This window comes from Bombyx mandarina, chromosome 16 (genome assembly GCF_030267445.1).
Source record: "Bombyx mandarina strain Sakado chromosome 16, ASM3026744v2".
NCBI classification, from domain to species: domain Eukaryota; kingdom Metazoa; phylum Arthropoda; class Insecta; order Lepidoptera; family Bombycidae; genus Bombyx; species Bombyx mandarina.
The window spans coordinates 6,707,770-6,725,876 of record NC_143222.1 but is presented as its reverse complement, the minus strand read 5'-3'; the positions used below and the strand labels follow the sequence as shown (position 1 = coordinate 6,725,876).

At 40.5% G+C, this 18,107-nt stretch overlaps 1 protein-coding gene across 5 annotated transcripts in view; it reads left to right on the top strand.

Moving 5' to 3' along the window:
* LOC114246796 (uncharacterized) overlaps positions 1-18,107 on the top strand; it is a 103,898-nt gene that overhangs the window by 54,625 nt on the left and 31,166 nt on the right. For all 5 annotated transcript variants that reach the window (XM_089733996.1, XM_089733993.1, XM_089733995.1 and 2 more), the window contains one exon: positions 16,827-17,022. In XM_089733996.1, coding sequence (XP_089590122.1) covers positions 16,858-17,022 — 165 coding nt within the window. In that variant the 5' untranslated portion in view covers positions 16,827-16,857. The remainder of the gene's footprint in view (positions 1-16,826; positions 17,023-18,107) is intronic.

Here is an 18,107-nt window from a genome sequence, read left to right as displayed (position 1 = left end):
TCGATCTGCCTCTAGCTTGAGGGGATCGTGGCTGAAAGAGACAGTAAGATGTCGACTCTTGCACTATTCTTCTTGGGGACCATAGTGACAATTTTCTGAACTCAAGGCTGTTGCACTGTCCGTTTGATATTATAACACCATAATAATTTATTTGACCCTGTTTAATTTTGTGCTCGCAGTCATGACTTCCAAATGAGTTATTATAACAGTCAATATGTCAACCCTCATTAGTTCGATATGTGTTGTTTTCTAGACAATCCCCACTCTAGTTTTCTAGACAGCGTCTATTGTTAGATAGGAAATAAGTTCCGTTGCACGAATTACCGTTGAAACAGCGGAGTGCTGATTCATCAAGGTGACTATTAACTTAATCAAAGCTATTGATAGTATTTTCTTCGGTTTTAGAATAATTTTTCGAATAAAGTGTTCGTGGTTATAGATGTGATCAGTCGTCTAGTTTAAGCTGTAATTAAATCAAAGTGTTCGTGTAATATGACGGGCATTTTCAATCACGGCTGTTAATGTCTTATATACTTTCAGATTCTTAATTAATTGTAGTGTTATATAGTAGTATCTCGTATATCAAGTTGATGTAAAATTTTATTCTAGGGATATACTCTTTACTATTTATAGCAATACAGAAACTTTTGGCATCCTTAACTGCCAATATTTTTATGATAAAATTATTTTGTTTTAGGCTATTTCGTATGGTTTGTAAATTTGTGGGTATTAAGAACAAAAAAAGTAAGATATTTACATTATACTTACAGCGACTTTCTAGAAATAGACAATAAATGATTAGAATATTATGAGCAGTAAATTCTAGCGCAATTGCTTATATTTTTCCCATTTCAATCATTGGAATCAGCTCCAAAAACTTTATTCGAAAGAAAGAATAGGTATTATAGTTCTCTGTGCGCAAAAAACTTACATTGTTACAGCGTTTTATTCAAACTACGATGACATTTTGGGAATTCTAAAGTCAAAGGTAGAGATAGTTGAGAGGGAAAGTTAGATTAGCTATTGTTATGTTTACCAAATGGACGATGTAAAAATTTCTCTTAAAATAATTAAAGCTCATTGAGAATGAATGATACCCCGTGAGTTTTTGTTTTGCTTGTTCTCATCTTGTTTTTCGGTAGTGAAAAAGAGACAAAAGCTTAATTATGGCTTGTTTTGTTAGTAGTGGGAATAAACTAACCGGGTGACCTAAATTGTCCACAACTTTTTAATTTCTTTACCCATCAATGTGACGTTGCAAAGAGTAAGTATAAGATTGAACGCGTAATTATTGTATTTCAAAAACGGCTTATTCATCTTGGACCGATAATAAAAGCGTGTATCAAACTTCCGATTCATTCTTTACCAAAATTAGTTCAGTATCAGGTGGTGGATGTGTACACAATTTTATATCTAGAATTAGATCTTTTTATTATAAAATAATGTAATAGCAACATTATTAATTATTAATCTATCAAAATCGAATGTTGCAACTTACAGTATTGAGCAGTTTCCTATAACTAAATTAAGCAGTTCCTTATCTTGATTCATTAGAAGAAGTCAATTGGTGTAAAAAAATTACCTTGTAATAAATTTTATTGTACTACAACGGACTTCTGTTATATTCTAAATTACCTTAATTATACCACAACTAACTTCTACCGTTCAGTGATAGACAGGGCCACTCGAATTATGAAATAAGAAGAGATTAGAAGAATTTATCTAGGAATTATAAGATCCTTTTTTTGTTAGATGCCATTCCCGATATAATATGAACACCTACTTAGAAGTTTAATTCCTAAAGATTTTAGCGTCATTACTCTCATTACAGTTTCGTGAATTAATATTTCTTTTTTTAGTAAAACCATTCTAAGGAACTAAGTACATGTGCCTAGTTTTATGATTTTATGTTGCTTAGATAGGTAGACAGCTATGAGTTCGTCTACCCACCTAGCGTTTAAAGATAATTGAAGGCCATTACGATACTGGTTGAATGGGCTGCCTTATGGCAAAATTATTCAAGACTGTATTCCTTACTCATAAGCTACCATAACATTGCTACCACCGGTGCATAGGTATAGTATATAGGTAAGATCCGTTCCACTTTTTTTTTTTTATTGGTTAGATGGGTGGACGAGCTCATAGCCCACCTGGTGTTAAGTGGTTACTGGAGCTTATAGACATCTACAACGTAGACGCGCCACACACCTTTAGATACAAGTTCTAAAGTCTCAGTATAGTTACAACGGCTGCCCCACCCTTCAAACCGAAACGCATTACTGCTTCACGGCAGAAATAGGCAGGGCGGTGGTACCCACCCACGTGGACTCACGAGAGGCCCTACCACCAGTAAAAAAACTAAATAAATACTATTATTTAACACATGTTAAGCCTAAGTACCCACTTATGACGGTTTTTACTTTGGCCACTTGACATTAAATGATAATTTATTCGTATCGGTCCCGACGGTCAGCCGACCTCCATTTAATTACATTTCGTTCCGGTACTTACCTCTTATTGTTGCCGATGTCGCGGTGAAAGTACGGAGTTTTCGTGATTGTCGATCAATTACACAATCGACACAGGGCTAGTGATGTAATTCATCGATAGAACTCCCTCGGGCTACGGAAGCTGATTTGTGACGTAAAGTTTACCTGTCTATTATATTAGAAGTCTTCGTTGATATTTTAAATACGTTTATTACGAGTTTCATCATACTTTAATCGAAGTATTGTGTGTAATTCAATACTTTTTATAGGGAAATTGTAAACTTATTAAATCTCTCTATGAATTAGTAATAGCAATAGTAAATGCTCTCTAAAGTAATACAAAGTTTAAAGTCCTATAAACTAGTTTATGGATGTTAGGATACATATTTAATATCTTTAAATTAATACTTGTAGCAAAAGCTTTGTACCCCTTTTTACGAAAATCGCGCGTACGGAGGAGTGTGAAATTTCCCACGCTTAAAAAGAATCAGAAAGTTCATTTTTTTTTTATTATATATTAAAATACATTAAATCAATAAAAAAACATTACACACACTACCATGTATTTGACACGCACACGCATGCATACTATTTGTTTATTGTCAAACTTTTCTTATTGCTTACAGTCTATGGTCAAATTGAAAATAGAATCTCTATAGTATATAAAAATGAATTGCTGTTCGTTAGTCTCGCTAAAACTCGAGAACGGCTGGACCGATTTGGCTGATTTTGGTCTTAAATTATTTGTGGAAGTCCAGAGAAGGTTTAAAAGGTAGATAAATATGAAAATACTCGGAATATAAATAAAAATAACAATTTTTTTTTCTTTTGATGTGTCTCCCGTCGGAAGGATTCCTATTGTTTGTTTTAAATTTATTTTATACAATAGTTTAGGTCTTTTATTTATCGATTGAGGCACTACGAAGTCTGACGGGTCTAGTACGAAGTCTGACGGGTAGTATTAAATATTTTTTGTCTTTATTAATATTTGTCTAAAGTATAGTCTTAGCGAAATCTGTGATTATAGAAGTATTAGTATTATTTGACAATAGAATCATAAAAGGGTACAAATTTATAATTTCAATGAATTATAGTCGAATTTCGACTACCGGGGAATCACTAGTACGTTTTTATTATGTCACAACTGATTTTAATACAACTAAGTGGATTGCTAATCTCAATAACTAACACATCACTGAAAAGTATCTGAACTGGCTAAGCTACATTGTAAAGGGTCTGCAAATGTTTAAGCGTCAAAATACGTTTGCGATTTTTTTAATTTATAAATACATAGTTTAATGAACGAAATATTACCGTGGAAAATAGCTACCGTTGAATAATTGAATAGTCTCATTTGGGAAGTAGTTCCATGTCTGGTAAATAATATGTATTTAAATGCGCTTCATAAAATTCAGCCTTGTCCAATTCAATGAATGAAGTTTGTAAGCGAAAGTGTTAATGTACGTATAATTAAAAAGTAACAAAAAAAAAACAAAAGCAGAAATACAACTCTTAATACTCTGTCCTATTTGTTAAAGGCTTACAAGTGCACTCGTAAAACTAGAAACCATTTAATAAAAGAATACCCGTAGTCCTGAGAGGAATTGCTGAAACAAATTTATTCGGCTCTAATTTTTTTTTTATAGCTTAGTTGGGTGGACAGGCTCAAAGCCCGCTTGGTGTTAAGTGGTTACTGGAGCCCATAGACATCTACGAAGTAAATGCGCCACCCACATTGAGATATAAGTTCTAAGGTCTCAAGTATGGTTACAACGGCTGCCCCACCCTCCAAACCGAAACGCATTACTGCTTCACGGCAGAAATAGGCGGGGTGGTGGTACTTACCCGTGCGGACTCTCAAGAGGTCCTACCACCAGTGAACAGTGTGTGTAATGTTTTCTTTATTTATTTAATGTATCTTTTATGCATTATTTAAATATTATAAGCATTGTGCACTTCTTCTCTATATTCTCTATAAGTGTGGAAAATTTTATACTCCTCCGTCCGCGCAATTTTCGTAAAAGGGGATACAAAGTTTTTGCTTCACCTATTAATATATAGATAAGGTCGTTTGAAAGTATGGATCCCGTCAAATTCACAGACACGTAGTTAGTTACCTCATACAAAAGCGACGACAATTCTGCACCCCACGTCAGCAGCACAATAATTTAACTTCTGCGCAATCGTGAGAATCCTTATTGTTCGAAGTTACTTCACAGTAACGGTATTCAATACGCGCGTGGCACTCGGCAATTTGCCTATGTAACGTCTTCATTTTATGCATAGAAAATAACGCCTATAAAATACTAGCTTTTGCCCGTTACTTCGTCCACGTGGAATAGTTCACAAATAATGCTTTATTTTAGAACAAATTTGCTTAGCATAGAAAACGTTATAGTGAGCCAACCTTAACATATAGACATATGATGTTGCGGACTTTTTTTTTAGATCTTTTAGAGGGGAACAATTCTGTCATATATTGTTTTAGCGAAACTTTAACCGTTTCTGCAGCGCACGCGGCGGAAGCTCTCAAAAGGGAAAAGAAACCCGATTTTTAAATATTCTTTATTGGTGCTCCGCTTGTATTGGTCTTAGCGTGATGTTATATAGTCTATAGCCTTCCGCAATAAATGGGATATCTAACACTGAAAGAATTCTTCAAATCGGACCAGTATTTCCTGAGATTAGCGCTTTCAAACAAACAAACTCTTCAGTTTTATAATATTAAGTATAGATAGATATATCGAGTCGTGAAAGACTATTTGGTTTAAGCGACATTTCGCTTGATACGCGACATTTATCTTTGTAATTAAAGGTGCGTTTTATTTGATATTAGCATCAACAGCTCAATGTTTATAATTGATCTTCAATTAAATACACTCCATTGAAGTAGCCGATGAAGTTTGTTTTTGTTATATTATTTTTTTCAAATTTTATGCCTCTTCTGTAAACTTGCAAAAATGTCGCTTAGACGAAATAGTCTTTCACCCCTCGATAAAGTCATGGGATAAGTACCGTCTTTTCCAAAGGTGGAACCGATTACGATAGCAGCATAGTACTCTTTAAGAACCCTCTCAGAGAATAATGTTCTCAAGTCCCCTATTAACTAGGAAGCATTATTGATTTCACTGTTAATTATGACATGTTTACTCGTAATTCGTATAAAATAATGGGCTTGCTGTGCTTCTTTAGCGTGACCATATGTTAACTGACCGATTGATTACCAACACGAAGATTATATTCAACTATTGCGCTTTTTTGGCGTTTTTGTACTGCTACTTTTCGTTCAGCGTCGGAACTAATGCGCCCTTAATAAAATAAAATTGACGCACGCTCTGATATTTCTTTCTTTAGGTAAATTTTTAAGAATCCGTAATAGGGAGCGGCTTGGTGCAGTGCTGACGCGTTCGAGCTATCACAACCGTAACTGGAGTTAGGGCGAAGGATGATCTGATTTCGATAATCATTAAAAAAGTAAAAACACTGATTCTAATCATTTCAAAGTACTTTTACATCCAGAAGGAAGAAAACGAATGGCACTGTTTTTGCACAGGGACAGACACAGGGAGTATAAGGACCGTTCCGCTATGCCGGTATTTCTTGACACGAAAGCACTAAAAGTCACGTTCGAAAAATAGTTGATTGCTCAAACTTTTTAACGTCCACGCAATGTATGGCAAACTTACGTGCAGATTCAATGGTCTCAAGGAAACGCGGGATGTATATTAGCCATATTGGCACTCTTTTTAAATCTGTTGCTGTCGAAATGAAGCCTGGAATAGGGATTTCGTTCGAATCTCGAAGTTTCTCAGGTCTCCACCGTATGTCAGTTTGGGAACCGACCAGGTAGACCTAGAATTTTTGGTGTCTGCAGGCATCTTGTGCAAAACGAAAAAGGAGTACGCCGACTCAGCCTGATATATTGGGCGTATAAATTGGCGACCCAATATAAGCGGATGGTCTACAGACTAAGAGAAACGGCGGTCGTGACGGCAATGGCTGCCACTTCAACGTCCCGTGATGTTAGGGTGGCGAGGGAAAATTCGCTTCATGCAAAACACTCTTATCCTTACTCGGTTGCCCATTCCGATAGAGGCACCCGTCACGTGCGGACGTGCTCATCGTCCACTCGATCGCCCGGTCTTTGTTCGCCCGGCTTTTGTTAGCCCGGCCATTGTTCGCGCGGCCTGTGTTCGTGGTACATCTGCCGACTAAGTGCTCTTTCTGGAAGTTTTTATTTGTTTTGTTTCCTTTTGTTGTTTCTGTGTTCGTGGTACATCTGCCGACAAAGTGGTTTCCTGCAAGTATTTATTTGTTTTGTTTCTTTTCGTAATTTCTGTTTTGTTGTGCTTTTTCTTTGTCCTGTAGTAATCGCGCCGCATTGCCACCTGTGTTCAATAGAACCGCTCAGGTCCGAGAAGTTGGGGCCTCGCCGCAAGGCGAGTGTTTTCAAGACCCGGGGCCGCCCCACCTGGGTACTCAGCGATCATGGACGCTGTATTCGCGGAATTCCTCCGACTTCGCCACCCACAGCTCGCCTCGGAGTTTCTGGCCTTCAAGGCCAATCACACTGCGAGCCCTCTCGAGGACTCCGCCGCGCTCGCTGCTCCTGCGTCGCCTGTACCTGCGTGCAGAGCTTCTGCATTGAGCACCGCAGCCTCTGTCGTGCCTGCCGCTCCCGTGTCGCCTATACTGGCGAGAAAAGCTGCTGCGTCGTCCGCCGTGACCATCGTTTCAGCTGAGCGATCATCCGCGGCCTCCGTCGCCCCCTCTAAAACACTTACACTTGCTCGTAGGTCGCCTGCACCCGCCTCCTCGTGCTCCGACTCTGACTCGGACATGGAGGTCGACCTCGCCCCCGCCTCATCGACGGATGGATTCACCCTGGTACAGAAGGGTAAGAAGCGTGCCGCGGAGTCTCGAGCTCCCGCGGCCGCTAAAATTAGCAAAGCCGTGAACGCGTCGCGCCCCCGCCCTCAGACTCCCGTTGCGCCCCCAGCCCGTGCCACTCCGTCGCCGCGTCCGGTGGCACAAAATAAAACCCAGACCCCTCCCCCGGTTATCCTTCAGGAGAAGGCAGCTTGGGATCGAGTTTGCCTGGCCCTTAAGGCCAAAAATATAAATTTCACGAATGCCCGTAACCTCGCGAACGGCATTCAAATTAAGGTTCAAACACCCGACGACCATAGGGCCCTCTCTTCTTACCTCCGTAAGGAGCGTATAAGTTTCCATACGTATACGCTCCAGGAGGAGCGCGAACTCCGCGTTGTAATACGCGGAATCCCTAAAGAGTTAGATATAGAGCTCGTAAAAGCCGACCTGTTAGAACAAGGCCTACCAGTGAATTCTGTGCACCGTATGCACACCGGTCGCGGTAGGGAGCCATATAATATGGTTCTAGTCGCTCTCCAGCCTACCCCCGAGGGTAAGAAAATCTTTAACACACAGACCGTCTGTAGGCTCTCTGGTATCGCTGTCGAAGCCCCCCATAAAAAAGGCACTCCTAGCCAGTGCCATAACTGTCAATTGTACGGGCACTCTTCCCGTAACTGTCACGCGCGCCCCCGATGTGTTAAGTGTTTGGGCGATCACGCCACGGCCCTCTGCGCTCGCGACCAAAAAACCGCGACGGAACCGCCTAGCTGCGTCCTGTGTCGAACACAGGGTCACCCCGCGAATTACCGTGGTTGCCCCCGAGCCCCTAAAATAAATCGCCGCGTCGCCCGCCAAAACCGCCTCCGAGCTTCCGGCCCAGACATCAAAGCCTCGGCACCCTCTGCGTCGCAGGCTAAGCCAGCGTTCGTTCCGGCGGCGGTGCCCAGTGTCTCGGCCTGGGCAAAACCGCTGCCGTACACGAACACGGCTACAACTCCTTCCTCCGCGATTCGTCCCGCCCCCGCGACTCGTCCCTCTCCCGCGACTTGCCCTCCGACCGCGTCCGACAATCTCGCTTTAGCGATCGACTTCTTTCAGTCGATCAACTTTGAGCGCGTTAACGCTTTGGGCGACGCCATTCGCGCTGCCTCCACTGCACAACACTTTATCGCCGTTGTGCAGGAATACGCCGACGTATACGCGTCATTAAATACGTACGTCCTCCCCTCACTCCGCCGGTAATCAATGGCGTATATAAGTAGAATAAAGCCCCTATCCGTAACGATAGGATTTTTTAACGCTTACGGTCTCGCAAATCAACGTGATCAGGTTTCTGACTTTTTGCGTGACCACCAAATTGATATCTTTTTAGTGCAGGAGACCCTACTTAAGCCCGCGCGCCGTGACCCTAAAATCGCGAACTATAACATGGTCAGGAACGACAGGCTCTCTGCCCGTGGTGGTGGTACCGTCATTTACTATAGAAGAGCCCTGCATTGCGTCCCGCTCGATCCTCCCGCGCTCGCTAATATCGAAGCATCAGTGTGCCGAATCTCACTGACGGGACACGCGCCGATCGTTATCGCGTCCGTTTATCTTCCACCGGATAAGATCGTTCTAAGCAGTGATATCGAGGCGCTGCTCGGTATGGGGAGCTCTGTCATTCTGGCGGGCGACCTAAATTGTAAACACATCAGGTGGAACTCACACACCACAACCCCGAATGGCAGGCGGCTTGACGCGTTAGTCGATGATCTCGCCTTCGATATCGTCGCTCCGCTAACCCCGACTCACTACCCGCTAAATATCGCGCATCGCCCGGATATACTCGACATAGCGTTATTAAAAAACGTAACTCTGCGCTTACACTCGATCGAAGTAGTTTCAGAGTTAGATTCAGACCACCGTCCCGTCGTTATGAAGCTCGGTCGCGCTCCCGATTCCGTTCCCGTCACGAGGACTGTGGTGGATTGGCACACGCTGGGCATCAGCCTGGCTGAATCTGATCCACCATCGCTCCCGTTTAACCCGGACTCTATCCCGTCTCCTCAGGTTACCGCTGAAGCCATAGACATCTTAACGTCACACATCACCTCGACATTAGATAGGTCATCGAAACAAGTTGTAGCGGAGGACTTCCTTCACCGCTTCAAATTGTCCGACGATATTAGGGAACTCCTTAGAGCTAAGAACGCCTCGATACGCGCCTACGACAGGTATCCTACCGCGGAAAATCGTATTCGAATGCGTGCCCTACAACGCGACGTAAAGTCTCGCATCGCCGAAGTCCGAGATGCCAGATGGTCTGATTTCTTAGAAGGACTCGCGCCCTCCCAAAGGTCTTACTACCGCTTAGCTCGTACTCTCAAATCGGATACGGTAGTAACTATGCCCCCCCTCGTAGGCCCCTCAGGCCGACTCGCGGCGTTCGATGATGACGAAAAAGCAGAGCTGCTGGCCGATACATTGCAAACCCAGTGCACGCCCAGCACTCAATCCGTGGACCCTGTTCATGTAGAATTAGTAGACAGTGAGGTAGAACGCAGAGCCTCCTTGCCACCATCGGATGCGTTACCACCCGTCACCCCGATAGAAGTTAAAGACTTGATCAAAGACCTACGTCCTCGCAAGGCTCCCGGTTCCGACTGTATATCTAACCGCGTTATTAAACTTCTACCCGTCCAACTCATCGTGATGTTGGCATCTATTTTCAATGCCGCTATGGCGAACTGTATCTTTCCCGCGGTGTGGAAAGAAGCGGACGTTATCGGCATACATAAACCCGGTAAACCAAAAAATCATCCGACGAGCTACCGCCCGATTAGCCTCCTCATGTCTCTAGGCAAACTGTATGAGCGTCTGCTCTACAAACGCCTCAGAGACTTCGTCTCATCCAAGGGCATTCTTATCGATGAACAATTCGGATTCCGTACAAATCACTCATGCGTTCAACAGGTGCACCGCCTCACGGAGCACATTCTTGTGGGGCTTAATCGACCAAAACCGTTATACACGGGAGCTCTCTTCTTCGACGTCGCAAAAGCGTTCGACAAAGTCTGGCACAATGGTTTGATTTTCAAACTATTCAACATGGGCGTGCCGGATAGTCTCGTGCTCATCATACGGGACTTCTTGTCGAACCGCTCTTTTCGATATCGAGTCGAGGGAACCCGCTCCTCCCCACGACCTCTCACAGCTGGAGTCCCGCAAGGCTCTGTCCTCTCACCCCTCCTATTTAGCTTATTCGTCAACGATATTCCCCGGTCGCCGCCGACCCATTTAGCTTTATTCGCCGACGACACGACTGTTTACTATTCTAGTAGAAATAAGTCCCTAATCGCGAAGAAGCTTCAGAGCGCAGCCCTAGCCCTAGGACAGTGGTTCCGAAAATGGCGCATAGACATCAACCCAGCGAAAAGTACTGCGGTGCTATTTCAGAGGGGAAGCTCCACACGGATTTCCTCCCGGATTAGGAGGAGGAATCTCACACCCCCGATTACTCTCTTTAGACAACCCATACCCTGGGCCAGGAAGGTCAAGTACCTGGGCGTTACCCTGGATGCATCGATGACATTCCGCCCGCATATAAAATCAGTCCGTGACCGTGCCGCGTTTATTCTCGGTAGACTCTACCCCATGATCTGTAAGCGGAGTAAAATGTCCCTTCGGAACAAGGTGACACTTTACAAAACTTGCATAAGGCCCGTCATGACTTACGCGAGTGTGGTGTTCGCTCACGCGGCCCGCACACACATAGACACCCTCCAATCCCTACAATCCCGCTTTTGCAGGTTAGCTGTCGGGGCTCCGTGGTTCGTGAGGAACGTTGACCTACACGACGACCTGGGCCTCGAATCAATTCGGAAATACATGAAGTCAGCGTCGGAACGATACTTCGATAAGGCTATGCGTCATGATAATCGCCTTATCGTTGCCGCCGCTGACTACTCCCCGAATCCTGATCATGCAGGAGCCAGTCACCGTCGACGCCCTAGACACGTCCTTACGGATCCATCAGATCCAATAACCTTTGCATTAGATGCCTTCAGCTCTAATACTAGGGGCAGGCTTAGGGACCCCGGTAACCGTACTCGTCGAACTCGACAAAGAGGTCGACGTGCAACCTAACCCATGCATCAGCCCGCTGAGTTTCTCGCCGGATCTTCTCAGCGGGTCGCGATTCCGATCCGGTAGTAGATTCATTCGCGAAACAATTGCTCTTGAGTTGTTAGGTCTCCTTCGGAGGCGCTCGGGCAGTTGTTAGCAAATCCCACCCCTCTTGGCTGAGCCTTTGCTCGCCCACCTGTCCTGGTGAAACTGGAAAGGCCTTCGGGCCACCAGTAAACATTCAATCATAAAAAAAAAAAAAAAAAAAAAAAAAAACTCGGTTGCGTTGTGTCTCAGCCCTACCTACGCAAATAGCTCTTAACTTAAATTTCTGCCATGACCTAAAGGTCTTAGTTACCAGGTCATAAAATCCCTTAAATAAAAGTTTGTGCTATAATACAAGCGAAACAATACACAGATCAACCTTAATTGAGAAGCATTAATCACACGCAAAAAACTAATTGAAATGACATAAACGTAATGTGACATTAAATCGTGAAACAATGACATATTGTTGTCGAAACAACATGTTGTTTTGTATGGTGACACTGTTAATGTCAATGTGCGTTACGGCTTAACTAATCTCGCCGTAGTGAAATGTGAGGTAAACCATCGTAAACTTGTAGGAATACATTTGTTTTTTTTTTGTTTGGTAATGTTGTTTTTAAAACTATTTTTAATGGAATTGCAATAACTCGATAGTTCCTTTCTTTCGATATATCGAATAAATTCTATTTATACGAGTATATGCAGATTATTTTTTTGTTTCGTAAATCAAAGCGCGTAGGGGAGTCAATTGTACCACATAATATGTGTATTATGAAGTTAAAGTCAACAAAAATGATAGATGCGTTATGTTTATCTCAAAAATTCACACACCGAACATGTTTTACTAAAGCTCTCGCAAAATCCCGTGCAATTGAAATTTCCAACTACCGGCTCAAGCTAAAAAACATCAAAGACCGCATGAACTAGTCCATTCTTTAAATCAACAAATCCAATCAAAATTAAATACTATAAAACGAATTTCGCAATACGCATTAAAGTGTAATAAATACCCATAAAATACACACCGTATTAACCTGATTATTTATCACATGTATTTCCAAATCAGTTACGACGGTTCTGCGCGCGAACCGACTTGGTTATTAACACAGTTTTTGTCTAATGTTTCTAAATGACCGCGGGCTGACTGACGGCCGAGAGAAACACCGTTAGGAGATCAGAAGTCGGTTCACGGAATCGTGCCGCGGCTGTTTGGATGAACAAAAAAAATCGTATACGTGAGAGGATGGTAGCAGCGAAAATTGAACCGGTATCTTCGGAGTAATTTCGGGCACGTGTGTGTTGGCCGCTTCATAAACTGTCAAATGGTTTACAAAGTTCCTTAAAGACTTCTCGGCTTCAATCCATTTGTTCCGATCCATGTATTTGCATGTACAATATTTAGTAGGAGATCAGAAGTCGGTTCACGGAATCGTGCCGCGGCGTTTTGGATGAACAAAAAAAAAGCTGACTTTATACGTGAGAAGATGGTAGCAGCGAAAATTGAACCGGTATCTTCGGAGTAATTTCGGGCACGTGTGTGTTGGACGCTTCATAAACTGTCCAGTGGTTTACAAAGTTCCTTAAAGACTTCTCAGCTTCAATCCATTTGTTCCGATCCATGTATTTGCATGTACAATATTTAGTTTGTCATTATTAGCATTGTCAACAAGTGAAGAAAATAATACTGCAAGAATAAATATGGGTCGCTCAAATATTACTCAAAAACGTTTGTGCCGGTAAACTGTTTGCTCATAAAAGACCCGTAAATATTACAAAGAATAAAATTGTGTATATTTTCACATTTAAAAGAAAAAAAAAGTAATGGACCAGCAAAGCCTGTGCCCCTTTGATCATTTTAAGATCCAAGAAATTAAATTGCTAGACTTATACCTAAGATTTAAGCCAGATGATTAGAAATTGGGTATCAATAAAACAATACCAGAATTGCTTTCATAGACGCATGATAAATATTTCATAGCACTAAATTAAGGTGCCGACGGTCGCATTCCCGTATTTTCTATTCTAATTAATATCAGAACAGACTTAAAATGAAGATTTCCTGACATAGTTATTTTTAAGCAAACCATTTATAGATTGACATTCAAATAAACAATTATAGGTTACAAATAACAACAGATGTTGTTAAGTCAAAGATTTAAAAATGAGCAATTAATTAATTCGAGGGAAAACTGAAGAAGCAATATGCGTACTTAAACAGCGAATACTACTACAACATATTTACCACTTCAATTCCTACATCGGTGAAAGAGTAAATACGTCAGAGAATATTTACGAAATTCAAAACATGAACAAACACATTTCACCATTAACAAATAGACATTGCAACTCTCAATTTATTTCACGTTCAGTTTTGCTGTCAGCGCATTCCTACGGTCAATGGTACACGATGTGTCCCATAATATTATGATAACACGGCCACAACTAAACGTTCTCGTCTCGAAAATAATAGCGTTACAAGTGTTACCGCAATAATATGAGTAATTTCGACAAATTGCTCTCCAGTTTATTGCAAAAGTATAGTGTTGCGTTTACACGTCTGTTTAATGCCGGGCAAAACGAATTGAACTATCGTTATATGGTAATACCGTTGCGAGAATGATCCGAAAGTCGGCTTATTGCATTTGAAAGTAATAAAATTTATTAAATATGCAAAACAGTTGAATTGGTCGAACTGATGAGCCGACCTCGTTCAAACGACCACAGATAAATTAATATAAGATTTGCCGAAACCTAATAGACACACTCAAAGAGATACATACACACAACGAAAGAGTTTTATATCAAAATCACAAATTAATTATTGAAAATTATGCAGAAAAGGAAAATAAATCAAAACCGTATGGTAATATAACCTATAAAATAAAACGATCTAGGCTTTAAGGCCGATTTTAAATAAATTTAAAGCTTGGGATATAACATAGCGATGTGTAAACTTATTTATAAATTTTAAGCAGATTCGCTATCCGCCCGTAGCTTCGATCGCAAGATAAAGTGGACTTGTATGGTCGGAGACCCATCCTACATATAAAGCATTACAAAGGTCGCTTATTTTCTTTCTCAGGGGTCAAACTATTTCCGTGCCGAATATCGTCGAAATCGGTTGTTTGGTTTGAGTCCGAAAACGTAGCATAGAGAAATAAAAAACCTTTAAATAACGAAAAACATTTATTTTTCTAAATGCAATTTTAATGGAACAATACAAAATAGCCTGCATTTCTGTCATGCTTCATTATCTAATTGATTCATCTATTACATTAATTCATATTGTGTATATAAAATCATTTGCTAAAACACTAATAAAACAACCCGAGACAATAATAACGAAACTAGAAAGAGAATAAATCGTAACAATTTTCATTTCGATAGAACACATAAAACATAATACATTCAAAAGATTGCTTAATAATGCTAACGAAATGCCTATTGACAAAGTTGTTATTTTTGATAATTGTTGGCGAGTAATAAAAAAGTTCCAAGGTTAGAATGAGTTAGGTAACTGGTGCGTGAGAAAATTTAATTTCATTGAAGTGCAAGTTCTAAAGACAGGTACGTATTCAGAGGTAATAAATCACACAATGGCCTCGTGAATACGAACGATTTATTTTCAAACATCAATTTATTTATTTTAATCTATTATGAACTATGTGTAGTTTTTTTTTCACCAGACACCTTTTTTAGTATTAATCACTACCTAGTATAAAACAAAGTCGTTTTCTCTGTCCCTATATCCCTATCTATGCTTAAATATTTAAAACTACGCAACGGATTTTGATGCGTTTTTTTAATAGATAGAGTGATTGAAGAGGAATGCTTATATGTATAATGACATCCATTAAATAGTGGAGAAATCAATAATAAATTACCATTTCCGAAGCGAAGCGAGGGCGGGTCACTAGTTAATATTAAAATATCTAAGGGCAACTATTGTGGAGATCTTGTTATTCATATGAATATATCCTTAAATGTTTTGGAGTCATTTATCAAATGATTATGTTACTAAGTACAGACTTCACAACATTACAGTACATTATCAATTCGCTAACTGCGGTCAACTGCCCGGTCGAAGCGACAACAGATGCATACTAACGAACCAGTATCCAAATAGTGTTGGTAAACACAACACAAGGGCGTTCAAGTGAAATTCCCTTTCAAAATTTTAAGCGTACGTAATTTATTTGCGACGTGTTATATTTGAGTACGTGCCTGGAAAAAAATGAAACGGGGGGCCTTAATTAAAACATAGTAGTTTGAGTTTCGTAAAATCACCCATTGCTTGATGCAACTCGTAGACTTTAAATGAGCGACTCGTCTTTTTTCGTGCTTAAGTATTCATATTTTTTAGTTTGACTTGAAAGCGTATAGTTTTTTAATTACTTTCTAATTCGCTTTGATCAAAAAACTGTCGAGACGATCTAAGTAATATGTGTTCTCTTAGCAAAACGACATTCCACACTTCTTGTAGGCTTATATGCGGTTAGGTGTTTTCTCAGTACTCTTGCGAAATATGTTTTAGATAATTTGTAAATTGTAAATCACAGCATCAAAATAATTATGGATCTTGTCATTTTTTCATGAGCTTGCGACTTGTAGGGATCTAGACTTTTTTTTATGAGAGTTGAAACTACAGTAGTATAAGTCTATGAATTACTGAATGATTTGTTACAATTTTTGGACCTATTTTTAGACACACTCGAATCTCGAAACACTTACGAATTCGTAAGTTAGAAATCTGATCTTATGCGTACAATGTTGTAATATGATAAAGCTAGCAAGACACAAGCAAGCCACGAGTATCATTGCTAACGGAACGGGCGAATATAATTTAAGCATTCATCATCAACTGTATCTCTCCACTGCTGGATGTAGGCCTCTCCCATAGTTTTTTTTTATTACTTAGATCGGTGGACGAGCTCACAGCCCACCTAGTGTTAAGTGGTTACTGGAGCTTATAGACATTTACAACGTAAATGCGCCACCCACCTTGAGATATAAGTTCTAAGATCTCAGTATAGTTACAACGGCTGCCCTACCCATCAGACCGAAATGCATTACTGCTTCATGGCAGAAATAGGCAGGGCGGTGGTACCTACCCGCGTGGACTCACAAGAAGTCCTACCACCAGTAACAAGTAGTCCGCCACAATGAACGATTCTCCGCCTTCCGCATCCAATCTTTCCCAGAATATCGCCGCAAGTCATCGATCCAAGGGAAAGAGGAACGCCCAAACACTAGTTAAACATTAGTTAAACAAAACTAAGGTTCACTGTGAATGATTTTTTGTTGCAGTTATTCAACAATGACATAAGGCTCCAACAAAATGGCGTTGCGACTTAAAAAGGATATCAAGAAAGCGTCGTATTACGTTTGGTTCCTCGGGGCTCAGGAATCTCGCGGTCTGCGGGGCGAGGAGTTTGCGCTACCGGCGATCACATTACTCGAGGAGAGAGCGAGGGAGTTGGAACCCTTCAAGGTTACTTTGCAGGTCAGTAACCTGTTGCATTATTATTTTTACTTCGTGATTAGGCTTTCGTTGTACTGGTATCCAAGTTTCGCAAAATTATAATATCACAATACAATTGATCTCGGATCGCAACGAGGGTGTAGGCTAGTGGTGTCTATAAATCTAGTCATAATAATGTTAACTAGAGGTCCTGCTGAGAGAGCTGCTGAGAGAGATGAGACGCTTTAAATTTAACTAGTGGTCCCGCAGTAGTCGAAATTCGACTATAATTAATTGGAATTGTAAGTTTGTACACTATTATGATTGTAATTTATACTTCTATAATCACCAATTTCGCCAAGACTACACTATAAAAAATATTAACAAAGACAAACAATATTTTTAATCTATTCTCAATTTGACCACAGACGTCAAGAACAAAAGTTTGACAATCAATAGTATGCATGCGTGTGTGCGTCAAATACATGGTATGTAGTGTGTGTAATGTTTTCTTTATTGATTTAATGTATCTTTTGTGCATTATTTTAAAAAATATTAGCATTGTGCACTTCTTCTCTATATTCTCTATAAGTGTGGAAAATTTCATACTCCTCCGTCCGCGCAATTTTCGTAAAAAGAGATACAACATTTTTGCTTCACGTATTAATATAATGTTAATATATCTATAAATTGCTGAGAAATCCCTTTAGCTGTCTTAAATTACACATCGCATAAGGAAACTTTCTGTTACTTTACTGTTTAAAACAAAATGACATATCGCACCTTTAGAATTCTAAAGACTCAACTCAAAAAATGTGTTTTTTCGAAAACGATTAAAGTTCTCAAACCGAAAAAACGTAGAGGAAGGGGACGGAGTGTAAGAGACCCATGGATAGCTTTGTCCCTTTATAAGCTACTTCTGGTCATTTGATTACTAAGAGTCGCTGAAAAGCGTCGTTCTATGTCCATTGTTTGAATTAAAGACGAAATCCAAAAATTTCGAAAAGGGTCTCTATAATTCTAAAGGTGCGATATAAGTGTTTTGAACGTGTGTTATATAAATCAAAATCGTTTCTAGAACATTCGCGAAATGTAATTGAAAGGTCGCACCGAAAGTAGTAGTCGTC